Below are 22,429 nucleotides of genomic sequence, written 5' to 3'. Positions count from 1 at the left end.
CCCATGGCAGCGATGCTGACTTTCTCATGTGTGAACTGTCAACCTGTGAACCCACATGACTTCAGGGTTCTTAGAGCCCCTGAAAGAGAAGGGCCAGAACTCCGAAGTGGTGGGTGTCAGGTTTCCCCTGGGCACTTGCAGAATTAAGCAGACAAGGAAAAAGCGATGAAGGAAGGAAGGGATGAAGACTAGGGGATTCTCCAGAGCAGTAGACTGCAGAGCCTGGTCTCTGAAGTCAGTGTGTTGAATTTCTTTCCCACTCTGTTGTGTTAACTCTGCAACCTTGGGTCATTTGACTCTTTTGAGCCTTAGTGTTTGTGTTTATACAAAAAGGAAGCCTTTGTGACTTTTTAAAATGATGTAATAGGGCCTCCCTGGTGGTGCATGGGGTTAAGCAATCCACAGCCTCTGCAGCACGAGTTTGATCCCCAGCTGGCCAGGGAGCAACCCACATGGCGAAGCAGACCTCTTCTGCCTTGCCTACTGCTCCCTTCAGCAGTGTATTCCGCTAGATCTGCTTGTTCTGCTCTGCGCTCTGTCTCTGGTGAATCCTCTTACCCCCCTTGCATCTCTGGCCTGTGAATCCTCTCACCCCCCCCCCTTGCATCTCTGGCCAGCTCTTGTATGCACAAATAAATAAATCTTAAAAAAATGATGTGATAAAGTTATTGGAACACAGGAGACACTCAACCACTGGTAGCAATGATGATGATGAGCAGGAGGAGGAGGAAGACAATAATACATATTCACATAATAAATATTGAGCCCTTCTACCTACGCAACCCTGGTCTCGTCTATGGGATTACAGTAGTGAAGAGAATAGACCTATATCCCTGCCCTCTGGGCTGATGGGAGACAGCCAATAAACAAAATATGTAAGTAAAAAAATATATTAGATCATGATTTAAGGAATAAAGAAAAATATAAAGATGGGAAAGAAGAAAAGTAGTATGGGGGGAGGACTAAAATTTTAGAGGGAGGTTAGGAAGGCCTTTCTCCAGAAGTTAAATTTGTGTGAAGATCTGGAGGAGAGGAGGAAGAAAGCAGAATAGTTACCTGAGAGAAAATGATTCCCCCAAGCCATCCAGAGGCTGGAGACAGGGACTGAGTAAGCAAGGGGAAGAGCCATAGGAAGGGGATACAGGGAGGGAACCAAATCCAGCAGGGTCCTTAGTGCATAGAGAGGGTTTTGATTTGTACTCTGTGATGAAGAGCGTCATTTGAAGGAACATGACCTAATCTACTGGAAATTGCAAAAGGACCATAGTTTGCCACCAATGGCATTACTTATAATCACAGTAATGTTGCCTCTGATGACATAGAAGAACATGACTGGGGGGGCAGAGAGTCAAGGCATTTGGGTTTGGAAGGCATAAAATTTAAAGAGGAACAAAGGACCAAACCCCAAATGGCAGTTTCATGTCTCTTTCTTCAGGTTGAACAACAGAGATTAATCGAGAAGGAGGGAGAAGAACATGGTTTTTCTGACCCTTCACATACCACATGCAGCTGCTGACAGGGGCACATACAACCCTGCTCTGTGTGTGTGTCTATGTATGTATATATGTATATATATGTGTATGTATGTATATACTCTTGTTTCTATTGACTGAGATGACATTTGTTTACAACACTGCATGTGATTTAGGGGTACAGGTTGACACCACTTAGGATGTATGTTACCATAGCACATCCACCACCAAGGCACCCATAGTCTTCCACCTTAGGCCATTCGGTTTCCACCCCCCACCCCACTCCTCTGGTAACCTCAATTCTATAGTCAGATTTCTGGGGGTTGCTTTGGTTTAATTTTGTGTATTCCTTTGTTTTGTTTCTCTATATTCCACATGTGAGTGAAATCATCTAGTATTTGTCTTTCTCCTTCTGAGTTAGTCCATTAATCACAATTCCTCCTGTTCCATCCATGTTGTTGCAAGAACACATCCATGTTGTCGTCTTTTTTTATAGCTGGATACTATTCCACTGAGTATATATACCATATATTCCTAATCTACTCTTCTGTCATTGAGCACTTAGGTTGTTTCCATAACTTGGCTGTTGTAAATAGTGCTTCAGTGAACATAGAAGTGGATATATACTTCTTCAAATGAATACTTTTGCATTCTTTGGGTAGATATCTAGGAGTAGAATTGCTGGATCATATGATAGCTCTATTTTGCTATTTCGAGAAACTGCCACTATGTTTTCCCTAAAGACTGGACCAGTTTACGTTCCCACCAACAGTGTAAGAGGGTTCCTTTTTCTCCACATCCTCACCAGCACTTCTTGTTTCTGGTTTTTTGATATGAGCCATTCTCGCAGATGTGAGGTGGAATTTCGGTGTGGCTTTGATTTGCTTTTCCCTGATGATATGTGATATTGAGCATTTTTTTGTGTTGACCACCTGTATGTCTTCTTTTTAGCTTTCCTTTTTAGCTTTCCTTCTTTTTAGCTTTCCTTCTTTTTAGCTTTGATTTGCATTTCCCTGATGATATGTGATGTTGAGCATTTTTTTGTGTTGACCACCTGTATGTCTTCTTTTTAGCTTTCCTGTCCAGTTTTTGATTGGGTCACTTTCTTTTTTAGATTGTATTTCTATCATAACATGAACTAGCCAGAGCTGTTTCTTAGCTTTAAAATCACCTTTTCCAAGGAAGCCAAAGAGAAGGGTACTTGGGTTCAGCTGAAGCGCCAGCCTGCTCCACCTAGAGAAGCACACTTTGTGAGAACCAATGGGAAGGAGCCTGAGCTGCTAGAACCTATTCCCTGTGAATTCATGGCATGATAGGTGTGCAAAAAGAAATAAAAGAGCTCTGGACTATAAAAATGTTTCACCTAATTGAGTAGAAGTGTGGTGTCCCCTCTCTAAAAAATATTTAAAGCAAACTTTTAATTATATCATAATTCATTGGATGGTGTCTTTATTAAAATTTAGTGGGTTTTAAAATATATATATATAATCACCTTTTCCAGATTTGTTCAAAAGTTCATTCATCATTTATGTGTAGGTGCTATGATAGGTGCTAAGTTTACAGCAATGTAAAAAAAGACTAAATGATTAAAAAGTCAACCCCGCACACAGTCATCAAAGCAAAATCACTTAATCCTATAGATGTGGATACATTTGGGATGTGAAAAGGATTTGCTAATTTTCCAGGTGTGTACAAACCTTTTCTCTAGTTTGTTAGCTTAGGGACTTTGCACCTTGCCATACATATGTATTATCTAAAGTCATTTAACCTCCTGAAAATCACATTCTTGGAATAAGTAAATTCTATGCAGGTGAAACTGGACAAACAATGCCAGTGACCTCTTCAGATGCTCAAGTATTAGTCCAAAGGTTTAAAATAATAAGCTCCATTTTTCACTAAGTCTTGTTGACAGACAGTGTTAGCAAGACTTGGAGTTAGAAGTATAATTCTCTTTAATGAATAGTTCAAGAAAATTATTATTAAATCTTCTGTTAAATATTATTAAATAATAATAATATTAGATAAACTGTAAATAGTTGACATAAGATTTGTGCATGTAGTTAGCCTCAGCATATTGAAATTGCATTAGCAAATGTGCCTTAATATAGCAATTTATCATTTATGCAATCAACAATATAGAATAAGTTCATTCACAACTTTGTTTTAGTCAATAGCTTCAACTTTTCTAGGCAACTAGATTTATTAACCAACAAATTGAGATACTGAGAGTGGCCAACAGATAAGATACTCACTAACACTGATGTTAACAAATAGAAAGGTGGTAAAGTAACCAACAAAGCAGACAGGGCATGTCGGGTTCCCGAGAAATCCACAAACTGATACTGCAACTGATACTGCAGCTTTTTTTTTTTTTTTAAAGATTTATTTATACAAGAACTGGGATATAGGTCAGAGGCGCAGGAGAGTAAGAGAATTTACCAGAGACAGAGTGGGGAGCAGAACAGACAGATGGACCAAAGACACTGCTGGGGAGCAGAGGGCGAGGCAGTAGAGGTCTGCTGCACCATGTGGGTTGGTCCCTGGCTGGCTGGGAATCGAACCTGTGCTGCAGAAGCTGCAGACAGCTTCACAGTGTGGCCCTCAATGGGCTGCGCCATTGGGGAGGCCCTGATACTGCAGCTCTTAATTCAGTTAGCTAAGACCACTTAGAGCACTTCAGGCCCAACTGGCTCAATTCAGACCTCACTTAGGCCTCTTGGGACTCTGTCTTTTGGAGTAGAGCCCCTGGGTGAATCCCTGTCCAGAGCAAACCTCCCACAAATACGAATCCCAGGGCTTCTTTGATTCATTACTAATTGCTACCCTCCCAGGGTGATATTTGCATAGTTTCTAACCTCATAGAATTTAAAACCTAGCAGAGGGGTTAGGGCATCATCAGAAGTAGCCACAATAAAAGTAGTGATTGTGGCTGGTCTCAAGAGAGAAATCATTTGGAGAAGAGAGAGATTAAGTCTGGGTTAACATAGAGAAGTTTCATGACAGAGGAGGTATATTTGGAGGGAAAACCCCTGAAAATATAGGATAGGGGTTTATACAAAAAGGTCAGTGTTGGAAAAAATATTTGTGAGTTATCTCAGGTAATATTTAAAATCCCAAGGCAGCATGAATCACAAATAGAGAGTATGGAGAAATTTGAGAATCAAAATATATAGTAGGTGCCTGGCTAGTGTTTGATAAATAAATACTGTTTTTAAAAAATCATCCAGCCACTATTCTTCTCAATTTCATAAGTAATTATATTGCCTTTTTGAAAGTAATCATTTTTAATACAAAAGTTTTATATAAAGTAGAGAAACTGTAAATACAAAGGATTATAGAGGGCCTCCCCGGTGGCGCAGCGGTTGAGCGCTGGGTTGCGAAACTGTGCGTGGCCTCTGCGGCGCCGGTTCGATCCCCGGCTGCTCCCCGGCCACCGGAGGAGGGTCCCACATGGCGCGCAGACCTCTCCTGCCGCCCGCTGCTCCCCTCAGCAGTGTACTTCGGTCCTTCTGCCTGCTCTGCTCCCCGCTCTGGCTCTGGTGAATTCTCTCACCCTCCCTCCCGCACTTCTGACTGTACCCAGTGCATGTATAAACAAAACAAACAAACAAACCAGCAAACAAATAAATAAAGCATGAAGCATGCCTCTATAAAAAAAAAAAAAAAAAACAAAGGATTATAGAAATAGTTTATGAAAACAGTGAAACTTTGACATAAATATTTTCACATTACATCAGTCACAAGAGGGATATGATAGGAATTACACAAATGAGCTTTCTTGACTTTCTTTTTTAACATAAGAAATTGATCATTCTGGGCCTCCCTGGTGGTGCAAGGGGTTAAGATGTAGCACTATGAATCTATCTGCAGGCACTGCAGCACAAGTTCAGTCTCCAGGCAGAGAGCTACCCACATGGTGCAGCAGACCTCTCCTGACTTGCCCGCTGCTCCCCTCAGCAGTTTATTTCAGTCAATCTGCCTGTTCTGTTCCCCACTCTGTCTCTGGTGAATCCTCTCACTTCCCCATTCCCCCACCACACCTCTGGCCTATATCCCAGTTCTTGTATGTATAAATAAATAAATCTTTAAAAAAAAAAAAAGAAATTGATCATTCCCAGGTCTCATATTATTGCAAATGCTGGCAAATAATAGAGGGGATTCAATTCTACAAACTGCAACTTGAGCAGGGAAACATCAGTGATGCTGATCACTGTACCCCCAGTTTTCAGCTTCATACCTGGCACATAGTAGATGCTCAGTGAATATTTGTTGAGTGAATGACCCAGCATTTTCTGAGGAGGTCCTATGTGAAAGCCCTGGGGAGGCATTCTGGGCTAAGAAAATGTTCAGTCATGATTTCTCGTGTCAAAGAGTTCCAGCCCAGTCTGGGGATGGTGTGGGATGTGGGCTGAGAACAAGCACAGACATAAATAGTTCTGTTGAAAGATAGAATGTGATAACCACAAGCAGCATGTTAAAGCAGCATGAAAATAAGAAACTACTGACATGTCATTATCATCTAAAGTCTACCCTTTATGTTAGGGTTCACTCTTACTGCTACATTCTGCACTATGATATGTATCCACTCTTATAGTATCATTATATTATAGTATCAGAGTAGTTTCACTGCCCTAAGCATCCTATGTGCTTTGCTCTTGCATGCCCCCCTCCACTCTAACCCTAGCAAACCCTGATCTTTCTACTGTCTCCATAGTTTTGCCTTTTCAGGGCTGTTTTATAGCAGGAATTATGTAGTCTGCACCTTCTCAGATTGGTTTCTTTCACTTAGTAATAGGCATGCAAGGGTCTTCCATGCCTTTTCATTAGCTGACAGCTCCTTTTCTTTTTTAGTGCTGAATAAAATTCTGTTGTCTGGGTGGACCCCAGTTTATTTATCCACTGAATTATAATTTTAGACCAAAAAATAAGTATGAAGAACTCAGCTTCTAAAGGAATGAAACTGTTGCTTTGAGTGGACTTTGGAACTTGATGATGTTAAGGGGTAGAAATGGGGGGTTTGTGAACACCAGGACATGGTGACTTTGGATGAAAACCCAGTCCATTCATCTACTCAGCTAGCCTTTTGAGTGCCCTCTCTGGGCAGGTAGGATGTGGGTCCTATACATATGGGGAAACAGGAGGCAGGCCTTACCTTCTGGAAGTTTACCCATAGATGGGTGCCAGTGAGATGGGGGGGTCAAAGCCTCTAAGTCAGGGACCTCTGCCAGGGACTAGGCAGGACCCACCTGTCTCACTCATGTCTCCCTCCTCTCTCTTCTCCCTGGAGCAGATCGAAGAAGGGGGCAAAGCAGACTTGGTGAGCACCAAACTGCGGGCAGGGGACGAAGTTGTGCACATCAATGAGGTTGCACTGAGCAGCTCCAGAAGGGAGGCCGTGTCCCTGGTGAAAGGATCCTACAAGACCCTCAGGCTGGTGGTACGCAGGTAAGTTAGAGAGGCACCCCGATCCCATTCCTCCTACCACGTCACCAGCCTGGCTCACCTCCAAGAAGGAGCTCCTCTTGGTAGCTTGTTCTTTAACCCTTGTTGTGTGGATCCCTATGTCCGCCCTTCCTTTCTTTTTGCTTTTTTCTTGTTCATCTGCAGCATGTGAGGAGGAAATTGGGCGAAGACATTTCAGACACTACTAGTCTTTTTAAAGCACTGACCAGCAGGTATTGGCTTGACAGTGTCTGCCTCACTATACTTGCTAAATTTCTGGACTTGCTGAAAAGTAACTGATCCCAGCTTTGGCCAGAGCTCAAGGTGTGCTGTCTCATTGTGGGATTAGAGAAAGTAGTTGACTTGGAGCTTCAGGTGGCATTCCTCTAGCCTCACCTGCAGCAGTCATCAAAACAAGCAAATTCCTTCTTTTGTTTGTTTTCCCGGTTGTGAAAGTGATGTGTTTCTTTGGATGTCATTGGCATAATGCCTTAAAGTAAGAAGTTCCCTACTCCCAGGAAACCAGCTCTGGATAGAGAGAATTCTAGAATGGGGAATGGATTTAATTAATCTCTCTTTCAAATCCAGCGCTGCTTGAGGGGTTTTATCAATGTTAGGTCTCTTAATCTACACAAGAACACAGAAAGATAGCTATCCCCCTCCCCGTTTTAAAGGCAAGAAGGTACATAAGCTGCTGAAGGTAGCAGAGCTAATAAGAGAAAAGAGCCTGAAAGTGTCTTGAGGCCTCTGGTTCTGCTTCCGCAGACCATGTGAGCATCACTCCCTTTTACACACGAGGCCGTAGACCTACATACTTTGTTTATTTGAAAATTTCTTCCTTAATCAAATTTTGGTTGCCTCATGTGGCAATTAAATGTTGTTTTATTTATTTATTTGTTTGTTTGTTTGTTTGTTTGTTTGTTTATTTATTTATTTATTTATTTATTTATACGAGCACTGGGCACAGTCAGAAGCATGGGAGGGTGAGAGAATTCACCAGGGCCAGAGAGGAGAGCAGAACAGGCAGACTGACGAAGTACACTGCAGAGGGGAGCAGTGGGTGGCAGGAGAGGTCTGTCGCACCATGTGGGACCCTCGCCCGGTGGCCGGGGATCGAACCAGCGCTGCAGAGGCTGCTGGCAGCTTTGCAAGCCAGCACTCAAGCGCTGCGCCACCGGGGAGGCCCTAAATGTTATTTTTGAGACTGTTTAAGTTAGTTAGCTGGAACTTGGGAAGTTGTTAATCAAGCTACACCATTTTCAAGCTGTGATAAGCAAGCTGGTCTTCTGATCATGACACAGTCTCTTATGGGACATTTGCTCCTGCATTCATTTAAAATTTACCTAGTGAGCCCTGGCTTGGGGGGACAGCAGCTCTTTCTCACCAAAATAACATGGTCATGGATTGGTCCCTCGGTGTCCCAGACTCTAGTGACTCCTTCCTGTGCTGAGCTGTGTCTGGTCTAACCAGGGTCATCTAACCAGATACTGCTTTTCTGGTGGCCAGTGAAGCTGAGAGTCTCAGTGAAGCTGAGAGTCTGGCTTAGTTGCCAGAGTCAGATCAGACTTGGGTTCAAATTCCAGGGCTATTATCTTATAGCCACATCACCTTGGGCAAACCTCTTAACCTCACTGAATATTCAGTATCCTCATCTTTTAAAATGGGGGTTAAAATTTTACAAGGAAATAGTAAATGAAATATGCTACAAGGAAACTCACAGTAACAACAGATACTGCTCCTTTGATTTTATTGTTATTGGCAACTCAGGCCCATTCCTTGCTTAGAGTGAAGCAAGCAGTCATTCCAAACATGGTGGCTGATTTCTTTAACAGATGGGCAGGAAGGCTCAGAAGCTTTAGGCTGCTCCATATATCCTGAAGAATGTGGAAGGTTTTGAACTCACCTTGGTTTTGAAACCAAAGCCAGTTTTAGAATTCTGGCATTTCTCTGTTGAGGTTTGCTTATAGAATCCACACTCCTGATACATTTTTATTTTGATGGGACTCTGGTGCTGGATTAACTTCTGGAGAGAGATGCCCTGTTTCTGCTATGAGAAGTATTCACGCTAGCTTCTGGTTATGCCTTCTAGGATGGTAACCAGAGATTTGGATTACTATAGATGAGGAGACAGACCCAGGGATGGTATCTGGTCGGTCATTTGCAAATTGTGTGATTTTAGGTCTCTCTAAGCCTCAATTTTCTCATTTATAAAATGGAAACAATAATTGCTGCCTCAAAAGGCCATTCTGAAGACTTACTGAATGACGTATAAGTACACAGGAGATTGTAATATTTGATCATTATTATTCTTGATTGGGTTAGAGAGAGGCATATGGTGATATGCAGGAGTATTGCCATACTACCAAATATGCTCGCCACCTGGTGATTGAGAAGCCCCCTTTTATTTCCTTGGTGAATTTCCACCATTAAGGAGCTGGTCACCAACCTTGCAAGTCTAGAACTGACCATGACAGTGCGTGGGAGTTCATGGAATTTAGGATGTTATTCCACATTATCTAAAGTCACGGGAAACTGAAATAATAAACCGGAATGCCAATACGGTAACCCATTTGAAAAAGAAATTCTTGTCCTAGTGGGCAAGAATCAGTACATTTTTCTCTCTAAGGAGAACTAAGTAGGAAGTCTTACCATAGAGAGATCAGGAGGTTGTCTGATCTAGTCTGAGAGTGAAGAGAGCAGGTCTGGGCCCCAGTGAGGCTGGCATCTACCCTGAAGGCCTGCTGGCCCCTCTTCCCACTGGGGGCACATCTGGAAGGTGGCGTGGTTGCTCTCACCAGTGAGTCCAGGCTCTCTCTCCTCTGGATGGCAGGGATTAAGTTGCCAAAGGGCTCCTCTCCCACCTCATCTCTTCTCTGCCAGTCAACACCAAATCCCCTTCTGATTGACACATTCTTTCTATAGATATGCTAATGTGATCGATAAGGTTACTGAGAGTCCTTGCACCCTCTGCTTCTGGTGTGGGAAACATTTTGTCTCTGAGATACAATTTGAATATGTCTTATCTCATCTATTATGTGTTGATTTTTTGTAGTTGAACTCTCAGAGTCTGAGCAAAAGGAGGCTCTCTTCTCACACATATCAGAGATGGGGATTATGAGCATGCCATGGTGGGCATGGATGGACATTCCTCCCCTTCCTTTCAGAGAACTGGGTAGAAACCCCTTTGTTCTGGGTTAATCAGGTTTTGTATTTAGTAGAACTGTCTTACCTCTATGCTTTAGCACATGTTTTGTCCTCGAGATTTTATTTCCTTCACTATGTCATGACGGTGACTTGTGATAGTGCATTTCTTAGCTTTCCTCTTTTCCTAAGTGATCCCTGTTTTTTAAAGAAAAGTCTGAGGTGGCTTCCTGAAGACATAATGGGGAGTGGGGAGGGAGGAATCTGTTTCATAGAAAAGTCATTTTCATAGTGAACATTTATGTATTAGCAGCTCCATCTGTACCTGCTTGTTCTTTTAAAGTTTATTGGGGTGTGTGAGGGTAACACCTCATATCAGAGGTCTCCTCATGTATCACAGAAATGCCAAGAATGCAGGGCAGCATACTGGTATTTATGTAAGTTTTGAGGGTATCTCACCTAGCGACCAAAAACAGAAGTACAAACACCTTCTTAAAAGACTATAGTGACAAGAGAAATGCTAAGTCTCAAGTGAGTTGTGGGTCAAAGACCTGAGAAGATCTGCTGACCCATAAGGAAGGCAGCATTTAGGGAGGGAAGAGGATGGTGTGGAGACTTGGAACAGAGGATGCACGTGAGTCTGGGATACCCAGAGAAAAGAAGCAAGTCTGCAGCTGGTGGTGGATACAAGGAGAAGAAATGATAGAATAAGAAGTGGACTGAAGAAAAGAACTTCCAAAAGAAAAACAGACATCTCCTAGTCAAAGGAATATTGTAGAAGAAAAGCCTTCTTAGAATGCAAAGCAGGACACAAAGGATGCAAATCAGCAAAGCAGATACATGCAAACAAAACTCAATGTTGCAAACCTCTCCAAAAGCAACAGAGACTTTATATGGCAGATATGTCTAAAACACATGTAATATTTTTTAAAGATTTATTTATGCATACAAGAACAGGGGTACAGGCCAGAGGTGCGGGGGGTGAGAGGATTCGCCAGAGATAGAATGGGGAGCAGAACAGGCAGACTGACTGAAATACATTGCTGAGGGGAGCAGCGAGTGAGACAGGAGACATCTGCTGTGCTGTGTGGGTAGCTCCCTGGCCAGCTGGGGGATCGAACTCATGTTGCAGAGGCTGCGGATAGCTTCATAGTGCTGTGCTTAACCCCTTGCACCACCAGTGAGGCCCAATGCACTTAATATTTAGAATGGAAACCAGTAAACAAAGCAATGGGTCTTCGGGTTTAACTGATCATCCCTCAGGGATGTAAGGTGCTTTTTGTAAAGGGAATACTCATGGCTGTTCATGATAACCTAAAATTTAAATGAAAAAATATCAGAGGCTACGTTTCCCCTTTGGAACAGGCTGTTGGGGTTAATTGCTGTGTATTCATCTAAACTCATTTATTTATCTGAGTTCAAACTCAGGCTTCTGACCTGAATTGGATAATATAATAGAATGACATTGCAACCAATGGATCTGGAATCTTAATTCTAATTGCCTGCCCCCTCCATTTTTCTTGGTAAATTCAACCTCCCAACCTTCTGTGTCAAGGTGCTCTTTTTCCTAAAAATGATCTGACTTGATATCAATGATTTCTTTGTGTGGCAGATAAAAGTTCGCATGTTTTATAGTAAATGTTTGGTAGATTTTCTTGTAATGCTATATAAGCCATTTGAAAGTCAGGCTCATTCTCTCTAGGAAAAAGAATGCTTGAGTGGGTAGTGCAGGTTTGGTGCTGCCTGCATTTGAAGTGTAATGGCATCCGGTGCTGGCTCTGTGACCCTGGGCAGGTCACAGAACCCATCAGGTTTCTTGCCTCATAGGATTGTTATGAGGATTGAAGGGGAAATATGCACATTATGCACATAAAGTACTTAGTGTGGTGATGAAAACATGACATTTCCTGAAAATAAAATGCCTAGTTGCTAGCAAAAAAAATGCATCATATAAATATATAGTTTGTAATTTATATACAGATTATTACATTTATTCTAGTAATAGTATTAATGCATACATTATATTGTCTCTATAAATAACATAAACTCTATAAATTATAATAAAATACAGGCAATAAGTTTAGTTACCCTAAACATACTAGAAGAATTTTCATTTATGTCTGAAATCTTATATCTCCAAGGTGAGCTTGTGAAATTCAAGACATTTCAAAAAAAGGAAGTTCAATTTTATGATTATTTTTGTTATTAATAAATAATATTTCATTAACAAAAAAAATGCCTAGTTGCTAAGTAAATGACCTCTTATGAAAAGTCCGCTTTAATCTCTAGAACATATGACATATGATGGGCGGTGGGGAGATGGTTTCTCTGGGCATAAGAGGCAGTGTTCTTGCTTCAGAACAATAAGCAGAGCAGGGAGCATGAGTCCCTTTCACAAAGGACTCTGACTCCTAAACTGCCCACCACCTCTGCAAATTTGTCATCATTTCCTCTTCCTATTCATTTATTCTATGTTGAATAATGTTGGGAGGACATTTATGGGAGGGAGGACATGTGAGGAGGAAATGTTTATTTTTTATTTACTGACTGTGTCTGTGTGTGTGTGTGAGTGTGTGTGTGTGTGTGTGTGTGTGTGAGAGAGAGAGAGAGAGAGAGAGAGAGAGAGAGAGAGGGAGAATGAGGAGCAGAAGGAGGGAGGAAGCGCAGGAAGAAGCTGTCACATTTTACTGGAAAAAAAGAGAGATTGAGGAGAAAGGCGAGTTGAATTAGTAAGAAACAATAAGCATCTTCCTAAAACAACGCGTGCCTCTAGGCTTCATGGCTTGCCCTGCGTGGTGGAACCAGTGAGAATCTAGGTCCCGTGTCTTTTAGCCCTTGACTCTGCCTGGAGGTTAGGAAAAATGTCAGGAGGTGCAAATTCAGGGTCCACATTTGGAGATACGCAGTGACTTGCCCACAGGCCACATCCTAGTAGCCCTAATGAGAATCTAGGTCTCTGGGCACATGTATCTTGGGGCCTCTTGGCTCCTCCAGCAGTGAACATGTGCTTTCCTCCCCACTGCCTCCTCCATTTAGAAATATCTGTGGCAAACAAACAAAAAGCAAAACCAAGAAAAAACAAACCAATCTTTTTATTCCGAAGAGGTGATTCCCACTGACCTTGAGCATCCCTTGGGAATTTAGAGGCCATGCACTTCACTGCTTTGTGCATCCAGTTGACTTGAGTTTCTCCATCAGCCTCTGGAAATAAAACTATTTGTGGCTTTACAGCTGCTTCCTCCTTCTCATCAAAAATAGTGATGAAATTCAGCTCATCACAACCATTAGGCCCAACACTCCCCTGAATGAACCACCCCACATTTCCAAGGCTTAGCAGAATTGTTCTTTTAATAAACGGGTGAGATGACATTATTGGAATGGAATGGGGTGGGTGAGGTACACACTTGTCCCTCTGTGACAGACTTCTGGGTCCTTTTTCTGTCCAGATTGAGTTGTGAGGCTGTAACTCAGGATGTGCAAGGCAGTGATCTTGAAAGGACTATTTGGCGATGAACCAAATGCTTTTTAAGCCTCCCTTAAAGGATGCAAAATCAATGCTATCAGTTATTGATAAAAAAAGAATTTTGCAAAGCCATTCCTTTTCCAGTTCATAGTTATAGTTTTTCAAAGAAAATAATTTCTTTTATACTTTATACTTTTTTGTTATTCCCCTCCCCTTAATTCTATTGCTTAAAAAAAAAAATCTATTGTCAAAGGATCTTGCTCTGATTACCCATCTAATATTTGATTTTAACAATTTTAAAGCCTTTTGAAGAACAGAATTCCTATTCTATTTTTATTGTAATTTTTGAGTTTAGGGGGAAAGGATGCCCTGAGCAAACTCCATACAGGCTTTGTGGACTCCACCCCACGACACTGGGAACCACAAATCCCATGATCACCAAAGGGAAAGCTGCCAGGACCCGAGGGCGAAGTTAAGCGGCTAGGCTCTGGGTTTGCATATTTAACTGACCATGTGGCCGGGGGGTCACCCTCTTGGCCATGCTGTGTGCTGGTATTTTGCAAGCTCAGCGGGTCATTGGGATTCCAGTGGAACAGGTAGGACGCATTTACGAACTTATCTCCCTCTTTTTCTCCCTGAGTTATTCATTTCCCATTTCCCCTTCCCTTGCAAATAAACCTTTTATCAACCTTTTGTGTGTGTCTGCAGTTTAGCATTAATAGGTCCCCTTCCACAGTCAGGCAACCCTGTATTATATCGGGGTTTGCCCTGTAACAAGGTGACTTTGGTTTGAAACACTATATATGATTCAGAGATACAGGCTCACCCCTCTTCAGATGTGTGTTACCACACCCACTACCAAAGCACCCATAGTCCTCCACCATAATCCACTGGGCCCTCACCTGCTTGCTCCCTATCCCCTGCTCTCCTCTAGAAACAGTGAACTCTTGCCATTAGGGGCAACAGGGATGGAACTGGAAGATATTATGAAATAAGTCATAGGGAGAAGGTCAAATATTGGAATATTTCACTTGTGGAATGAATATAAAGAAACAAAGCAGAAGAATAGACACAATCCAGTCTGACTTCCCATTTTTTAAATTATGTTTATTGAAGTAATGTTGATTTACAACATAGTATATGTTTTCATATATGTGAACATACCCTGCTACAAATGTATGTCCTCATGCTACACCACCACCAAAGCACCATAACCCTTCTCCATCAGGTCCCCAAACCCTTTGACTCCATATTCTTAAAGCAACAGAGTTTGAAGGGAGGGGTGAAGCTTTTCAAAAACAGCATCTGTTTTTTGTTTTTTGTTTTCCCTTGTAAATTAACAATCTCCCAGCAACACCAGGTTGCTGGGACTCAGATGTGAAGTAGCCAACAGCACGTGGGGGAGAAAAGCCCATGGCTCCTGGATTCCCACCTCGGCTCTGCTGTGTTCTGACCAAGGTGTCATGGACACAATTTAATCTCTCTGGGGCTAAGTTTCCTGATAAAATGGGGAAGAGTAAAAGAAAAACCTTCCCTACTCTGTGGCCATAGCATGAAATAAGATAGTATATATAAAAATGCTTCATTATAATAGAATATTAAGCCATGATTCCCTGAGGAGCTCCTGCTGTACAGTCTCAGCTCACAGAAATTTACCTAAAATTGTATTCTGTCATGATTGTTCTCCTTAATGCGCTGATTTGATTTACTCATGAGATTTGCAAATGAGAATGTGCAGGTTTTAAAGGTTTGTTGTTTTTGTTTTGTTTTGTTTTGTTTTGTTTTTCGGCTAACCTTTGTGCTAAGAGGAAATGTTTTATTTTTTAAATATTTTTAAAGATTTATTTCATTTATTTATGCATACAACAACTAGGGTGAAGGCTAGATGTGTGGGGGGAGAGAGGAGTGAGAGGATTCACCAGAGATAGAGTGGGGAGCAGAGCAGGCAGATCAACTGAAATACACTGCTGAGGGGAGCAGCAGGTGAGTCAGGAGAGGTCTGCTGTGCCATGTGGGTAGCTCACTGGCCGGGGATGGAGCTCATGCCACAGTGCTTGGCAATAGCTTCATAGTGCTGAGACTTCATCCCTGCGCCATCAGGGAGGCCCCAGGAAATGTAGTTTTAAAGGACAGTACTAACTTGGCCCAAGTTCTCAATGGCGATATTGGAAACAAATAAAGAAAAATCACAATCATGTGCTCTGGAGAACTTAAGAAGAAAGAGTTTTGATTCTGAAACAATGTGAAGCTCCTTGGTAGGAGGCTGAAGTGCAGAAAAGGACATGTAGGCTGCAAAAGGGGACTCTTTGGGCGAGTGTCTTTCACCTTCTGTGCATCTTTGTCCACTGATTAATTGGTGAGGTTACATAGACAACGTATGGTGCAGGCCTAACGAATTGAAAATGTATTGTTCTTTAGATAGCACAATATATGGTATTGAGGAAGGCTCTGTTGCCAAAAGACAACTCTTAAGAAGTTGGGGAAAAACAGAAAAAGAACCAGGAAAATGAATAACTATAAGAAAGTGAAAATCAAAATCAACAAAAAACTATGAACCAGAGACACTTTTAGGGGGGCGGGGGCGCGAGGGGAGGGATTGGGGTCAGAATGGGGGGCTGCAATTGTATGGGGAATATAACAATAAAATTTATTAAAAAAAAAAAAACCAGAAAAAGAGCAATGATCTTTTTTTTTTTTAAATAATAAATTTTATTTTTATATTCCCCATACAATTGCAGCCCCCCCATTCTGACCCCAATCCCTCCCCTCCCGCCCCCGCCCCCCTAAAAGTGTCTCTGGTTCATAGTTTTTTGTTGATTTTGATTTTCACTTTCTTATAGTTATTCATTTTCCTGGTCCCTTATTTAAGTTTTCTAGATTCCTGCTATGAGTGAGACCATCCAGTATTTTTCTTTTTCTTTTTGGCTTATTTCAGAGCAATGATCTTTTTATAGGCAATTGCAGAATTGCTCTGGAAGCTTCTATGTGCACAGTTCAGGTGTCACCTCCCGATCACAGGGATACAGAAGCCATATGAGAACGATTTTTGCCTCATTAAGTTCCAAGAATTGCCTCTCAAGATCTAAAATAGGACCCTGTGCTGTCTGTGACTAAAAGTCTTCTGTGGAGGTTCAGGCAGGGGGTGTGTTAGCACCAGCGTCCTCTGAGGAGAGCTCGAGGGAGCTATAGTGCAACCAACATTGCTGGTCACTCGTGTGACTTCTGTGTGGAAAACTTTTCAAGTCTCCCCTCCACATGCCTCCCTGACACTTATGATGAACTCTCACCCCCTTGTAAATCCCCACCTTTACTCCATTCATCTTCTTCTTTTGCTCTTTGCAATTCTTAATTTGAGCAAAGTGCTGGCTAATACCTGGGACATAAATACAAATCCCAAACTACAGTATAGTTTGCATCCCATTTTAGGGCCTAGGATTAGACTCCCCCAGAGGGGAAATCAGTATAACTGAGAACTGTGGTAACTTACCCTTTCAACATTTTTTCCACTTGAGCAAGTGGTTGAGAGGAGGAGGGGAAAGAGGCAGCTGGAGTGGCCTTCAACCCCCAGGAACTTTTCCAAGAGGCCTGGCATCATGGGAATTTGCTCAGTATGCTTTGAGGAGGTATTTCAATCCTGCTGGTACCATACTCAGAGCAGTTTTCAGCTTCCCTGGAGTCCAAGGTTTGAATGTCGCTGTCTAGAAATATAGTATTTGATTTCCTAACCAGTTGTTCCTTCCCATGGAAAATTCATGTAACACATTATTAAATTTCCTGAGAGGTATGCAAAAAGGCTCCCTTACTGTAATGAGAAAGGGAACATTTTCCCCCTGTATCACATAATGATAAATGCTATTTTTATTCAGTGGGTTACATGTGCTCATGGGCTAGGCCCTGAACACCCATCGCATACAAAGGAATGCCTTATTGTTTCTCAGCAAAGGAGGTTTGACGATAAAACACCTGGTTTCATTCCTGGGATAACTTGGTTTTACTTGAGACAAATGTATTCGAAAGAGCAGCCACCACTCCATGCCACCCCTGAAAGAATGGCACTCACACATCCATCTGCGCCTTTAGGATATGACGTCTGAGTCCTGAGATCACACAGTAGTCATGGTGCGAAACTTTCCCCCAGTTCTAAATGTGGGGACATCAGCTATAACAAATACATTCAGGTGATTTTATATAAAATGTGAACCAAACACTTGGAAGTTTATATCCCTGAGTTAAAATGGCAGAGAGCTGTTCTTTCTCACTTGGCTACATATTTGAATTATCTAGGGAATTAATGAACAATAAACAAGTTGATGTTTATGTACCAACCACCCCAAAATTCTAATTTTTTTTAAAGATTTATTTATGCATATAAGAACTGGGATGAAGGCCAGATGTGTGTGGGGGAGGGGTGAGAGGATTCACCAGAGACATAGTGGGGTGCAGAATAGGCGGGTCAACTGAACTACATCTAATGTGTGACAGTTTGAGAACCACTGGTTTCAGCTGTAAGTTCAAGTGATAAAGAGAAAGGGTGGGCAGGTGGAAACTAAACAGTAAAAGAAAGACATAGCTGAGCAGAAGGTGACCTAAGGATGGTAGCAGGAGGCAAACCAAGAGAGGCAGGAAGTAAAGCAGAGCCTTGTTCATGATGGGGAACTAAAGTGCAGAAACCAGACCCCTGCCTCTGACATTCCAGGGCTGTCTGGAGTTCAGAGAGGCTTCCCAGGGCGGGGCTTCCCCACAGTGGCTCCTGAGGTTCCCTGCTGTCCTATAAGCTCTTATTACTGCTCTATGAAGGTGTAACTTCTTTATTTATGTATATATTTTTTAAAGTGAGGCAATTTTTTTAAAAAAGATTTATTTTTTCTTTTTTATTTATACAATAGCTGGGGTACAGGCCAGAAGTGCAGGAGGGTGAAAGGATTCACCAGAGACAGACTGGGGAGCAGGACAGGCAGACGGACAGAAAGTACTGCTGAGGGGAGCAGCAGGGGAGACAGGAGAGATCTGCTGCGCCATGTGGGAATCTCCCTGGCTGGCTGAGACTCAAACCTGCGCTGCAGAGGCTGTGGACAGCTTCACAGCGCTGCGCTCAACCTGCTGTGCCACCAGGGAGGCCAAGGTGTAACTGCTTTAAAAGCTCAGTAAGTGATGTTACTACTGGAGAATGGGCATTGTGAGGGGAGGGGTGGCCCTTGTTCTGGCCTCCCTTGTGAACATCTGTACACGAGCTGTTATCACATGCACTTGCTTACTTACCACGAGCTGTCCAGTGTTGGGGCCAGGCAGCAGTTTGGGTAAAACCATACCCATCATCACCCATTGCCATGTTCATGCTACATGTCACTTCTGGATGGTGCCCCCATGAATGGAACCATGAGAGAAAGGTGGCCTGATGCCACTGAACTTGGGCACTTTATGGAGACCTACCCATGAAGACGATGTCAGGGTGTCTGTCTATCCTTAGGGAATTTTCATTCACGTTGTTGTACCCAACTCCTAAAAATCAACGTTATATAGCCTTAGCACAAGTGCCCCATTTTTGGGACTCAGGAGTAGAGAATGGTTTCAGAAAGTGTTAAATACTGCCCACTGCAGGTATCCTTAATAGGAAATCAACTTCGAAGGTCCCGACATTTCATCCTGTGCTATTGTCCCCCTTTCTTCAGGAGTATATGTTTTTATGTCTTGTTCAATTATAAAGGCTTCAATTTCAGGTGGGGAAGAGGCTTCAAGTATAGGTTTGGGAGCTCTGAGAATCCTACACAGGCCCTCAGCTTGCAAAGGCAGCCTTAGCCCTGGTCGGCCTGGCTTCAGATGACACGAAGTTTCTTTCTCCTTTGACCATAGCTTATTAGAGTGGCGACTTCAAATACATATTTGCTAGCACCTGGCTCCTCTTGGTTCTGCTGCCATTGGCGTCCTGGCATGTGGCAGCTTTGGTTAGTCTTAGTAAAATTATATCTCTAAGACCCAACTACCTCTTTTACTAAGATGTTTGTTCAACATTCACTAATCCAGAGGCCCACGTCACTCTTTCTCCACTAGGTACCGGATCTCTTAGTATAGTTTGTCAGTGCATTTGAAAAATGGGATTTTTCCTCTCCCCCTCATTCTGCTGTCAAACTCCTGCCCATGCTGTGTTTGCTTAGCGGGTGGGAGCTACAAAATTACCGTTGGGGGGGATGGTTGCTTGGTTAGTGTGTTTATGTAGGAAGGTTGCTGTGTTGTTTTCATGAAAACTGTGATTCTAAGGCACATTTAAAAAGGATTCTTTGGAATGTTTCTTTAAAGGTGTCTCTTAGGAATTAGCCATTGTTAGGGAGTAATTATAAATAAACAGGCAAATCTTGGACACCTAAGATAGTCTTTCACGAAATTGTTACCAGAGTGAGATATTTTCATAAACTTCCTCCTTCACCCTTATAACTTAGAGGTGCAAACTATGAAAGTGAATAGTATTTCCACTAGTGGCCGTGTAAGGGCAGGAAGGCCACAGGGCAGGTTTTCTGATCCAGCAGATCGGGTAAAGGAGAAGAGAGTCCTGGAGCCCTCAGTGGCTTTTGCAGGTTTTTTATTGGGATTACCAGGTACATGGCAGACAGGAGTGCTGGGGGGCCAGGAGGCTGGCAGGCCTCCCAGCCCCCAGCAAGTCTTCACCCTTTCTGGGCTCTCCGGCCTTCTCTCGCTTTCTTTCTGCTCCCCTCGTAGTTCTTCCATTCGTGCTTTCTCTGCTGGCGTCTCCGTGATGCTGCCCTTATAAGCCCAGTCTTAACCCAGGTGAATCCCCTCTACATATACCCACACCCTACTCCAGGTGCCCGCCATCAGGCATGCATTCAGGACCACAAGGTTCCGTCATCTATCCTGATGGCAGAAAAGCCTGATACTTTTTACCTTACCCTACAGACTGCTTGTTACTTAAGTTTAAAAAATAAAATACTTATAAAAAATAAAGGTTTAATCAACTATACCCTTTTGACTTGCTCTCTCACTTCCTTAAGACATTGGCTCAAATGTCAGTCTCCCTTGTCCAACCAGCTAAAAAATGCTGTTCCATCACTGTCTTGCCTCCCCAACACTCATTTTTTTCATTTGACCTATAAGTAGCAGTCAAAGTCACTCATTCAGTTTCCTCCCATTTGAATAGAAATTCCTTAATGGCAGAAATTTCGGTCAGGGTGTTGTGTCCCTTGCCCCTGGAATGGTTCCTGGCACATACTGTGTGCTCACTGAATATTTGTGAAATGAAAACAAAATATCTCCAATAGCAGATGTGTGGTGTGGGCGAAGGAGCACACCTGTGTGTCAGGTGGCCTGGTTCTCAATCCCGGTTTCAGCCTTTACTAGTCATGTACCTTGTAGCCCTCTGCCAGACTCCCATCATCCACAAAATGGGTATAATCACAATATGTCCCTCACTGCTGCAGAAAGGTGCTTTGTCAGTGTCAAAGAACTATGTGCACGTGGGGGGTAGGTGGGGTGAGAGATCACTGGAGAAGCCCCTCTCCTGACTCTGAAGGGTGCGTCATGGTGGAGAAACTCATATCTGCTCTGTGGAAGTTGATGCCCCCAGAAATAAAGGACTCAGCCTTAGGTCACGGGACCAGCAATCGCGAAATTAGGAGAAAAGCAGGTGCCCTGATGCCAAGGGGCTTTGCTCAGGCCATGCAGAGCACCTCCAAGGCCAGTGCTCTTCGTGGCTTTCTTTCATCTATAGCTTTTCAGGAACAGATAATTTGGTGTGTTCATGTTTATTTAATAATCCTGCCTTCTCTTCAACCTCTTTGCTGTTTTCCTTTCTTCTTCCTATCGCGGTTTTTCCTCTAAGTGTAAGCTTTAGACAGCTTGCATCAGAATCAGCTGTGGTGCCTGTTTAACATGCAGATCCCTGTACTCTTCCCTGAATCAGACTCTGGGGGGAAGACTGCTTTTTAACCAACTTGCCCAGTGATTCTAGTGCCCACTGAGACATGCAGCCAGCCGGGGACCTGAGCTCGGGCCTTCCCCTGGTAGCGCAGGTCATTCCTAGGGTCTTCCCCAGGTCCTTGGCTCACAGGAGACCCAAGCAGGTGGGATCTGTCACCTTGGGCACTCCATAGTTCTACCTCTCAGTGGAAGACTAACTTTCCACCATGGTGCATGAATTAAAGTCCAAAATGCATACTTTCAACATTAGAGACTGGGGGTGCTTCTTTTCCAAATTCCTTCACGTTTTTGAACACAATCCAAATGCACAGAAATGTGCAAAAATAGCCAGAGTATGGGGCCTCACTTTCCAAGGGCATAACAGCTTGCAGCAGTTTCTAAAAATAGACCTTTCTGATACAGGTCACTAAGCAGAAATGGCCTCTGTGTCACACTATTTACACAGTTTCACATCTGACACCTTCATAACAACAGTGCTGACTTGATGAGGCATGAGGAACACGTCAATCTGTGGGAACTCTTGGTAAAGTGCAACCTTGGACTGCAGCCCCCTAACATTTAGCAGCACCCCTACGGAGCCCCCCTATGTTTGGATGAAGGCCCCTTTCAACCTTTGCTTCGTGATTTGCCCTTGCCTTTCCATCACTGTCTCAAAGTCAGGGGCAAAGGTCAAAAACTCCAAATCACTCCATGAGATAGTAGCAAACAGAAAAGTAAGCTCATGCTCAGGAATTTGAGACCACAATGTTTGATTCAGTTTTGTACCATCGGTCTGACAGTTTTCTCTTTGCACACTTGCGAGTTTACAAGGCATCATGTGGTTGCAAGTTTACCATGGGGAACTTTCAATAAAATGTTATAGGTTTGTCTTTGCTATTTTCAGAACAACCTTGCAATGGTCATTTCTATCTTTTTGTGCAATAATTCGTGTACACTCTCTTCTGCCTTCTAAATGCAGACGTGTGTGGCATTAGAATTAAAA

The 22,429-nt window shown here is 42.8% G+C and overlaps 1 protein-coding gene across 1 annotated transcript in view; it reads left to right on the top strand.

Moving 5' to 3' along the window:
• Positions 1 to 22,429, top strand: part of SHROOM3 (shroom family member 3) — a gene marked incomplete at its 3' end in the record, with an annotated part of 298,853 nt that overhangs the window by 94,362 nt on the left and 182,062 nt on the right. The window contains exon 2 of the mRNA XM_084234121.1: positions 6,763 to 6,917. Coding sequence (XP_084090247.1) covers positions 6,763 to 6,917 — 155 coding nt within the window. The remainder of the gene's footprint in view (positions 1 to 6,762; positions 6,918 to 22,429) is intronic.

The sequence above is a fragment of the Talpa europaea genome (assembly GCF_964194135.1).
Source record: "Talpa europaea genome assembly, chromosome: 5".
Classification (NCBI taxonomy): Eukaryota; Metazoa; Chordata; class Mammalia; order Eulipotyphla; family Talpidae; genus Talpa; species Talpa europaea.
This window is presented reverse-complemented; position numbering and strand designations above follow the sequence as displayed.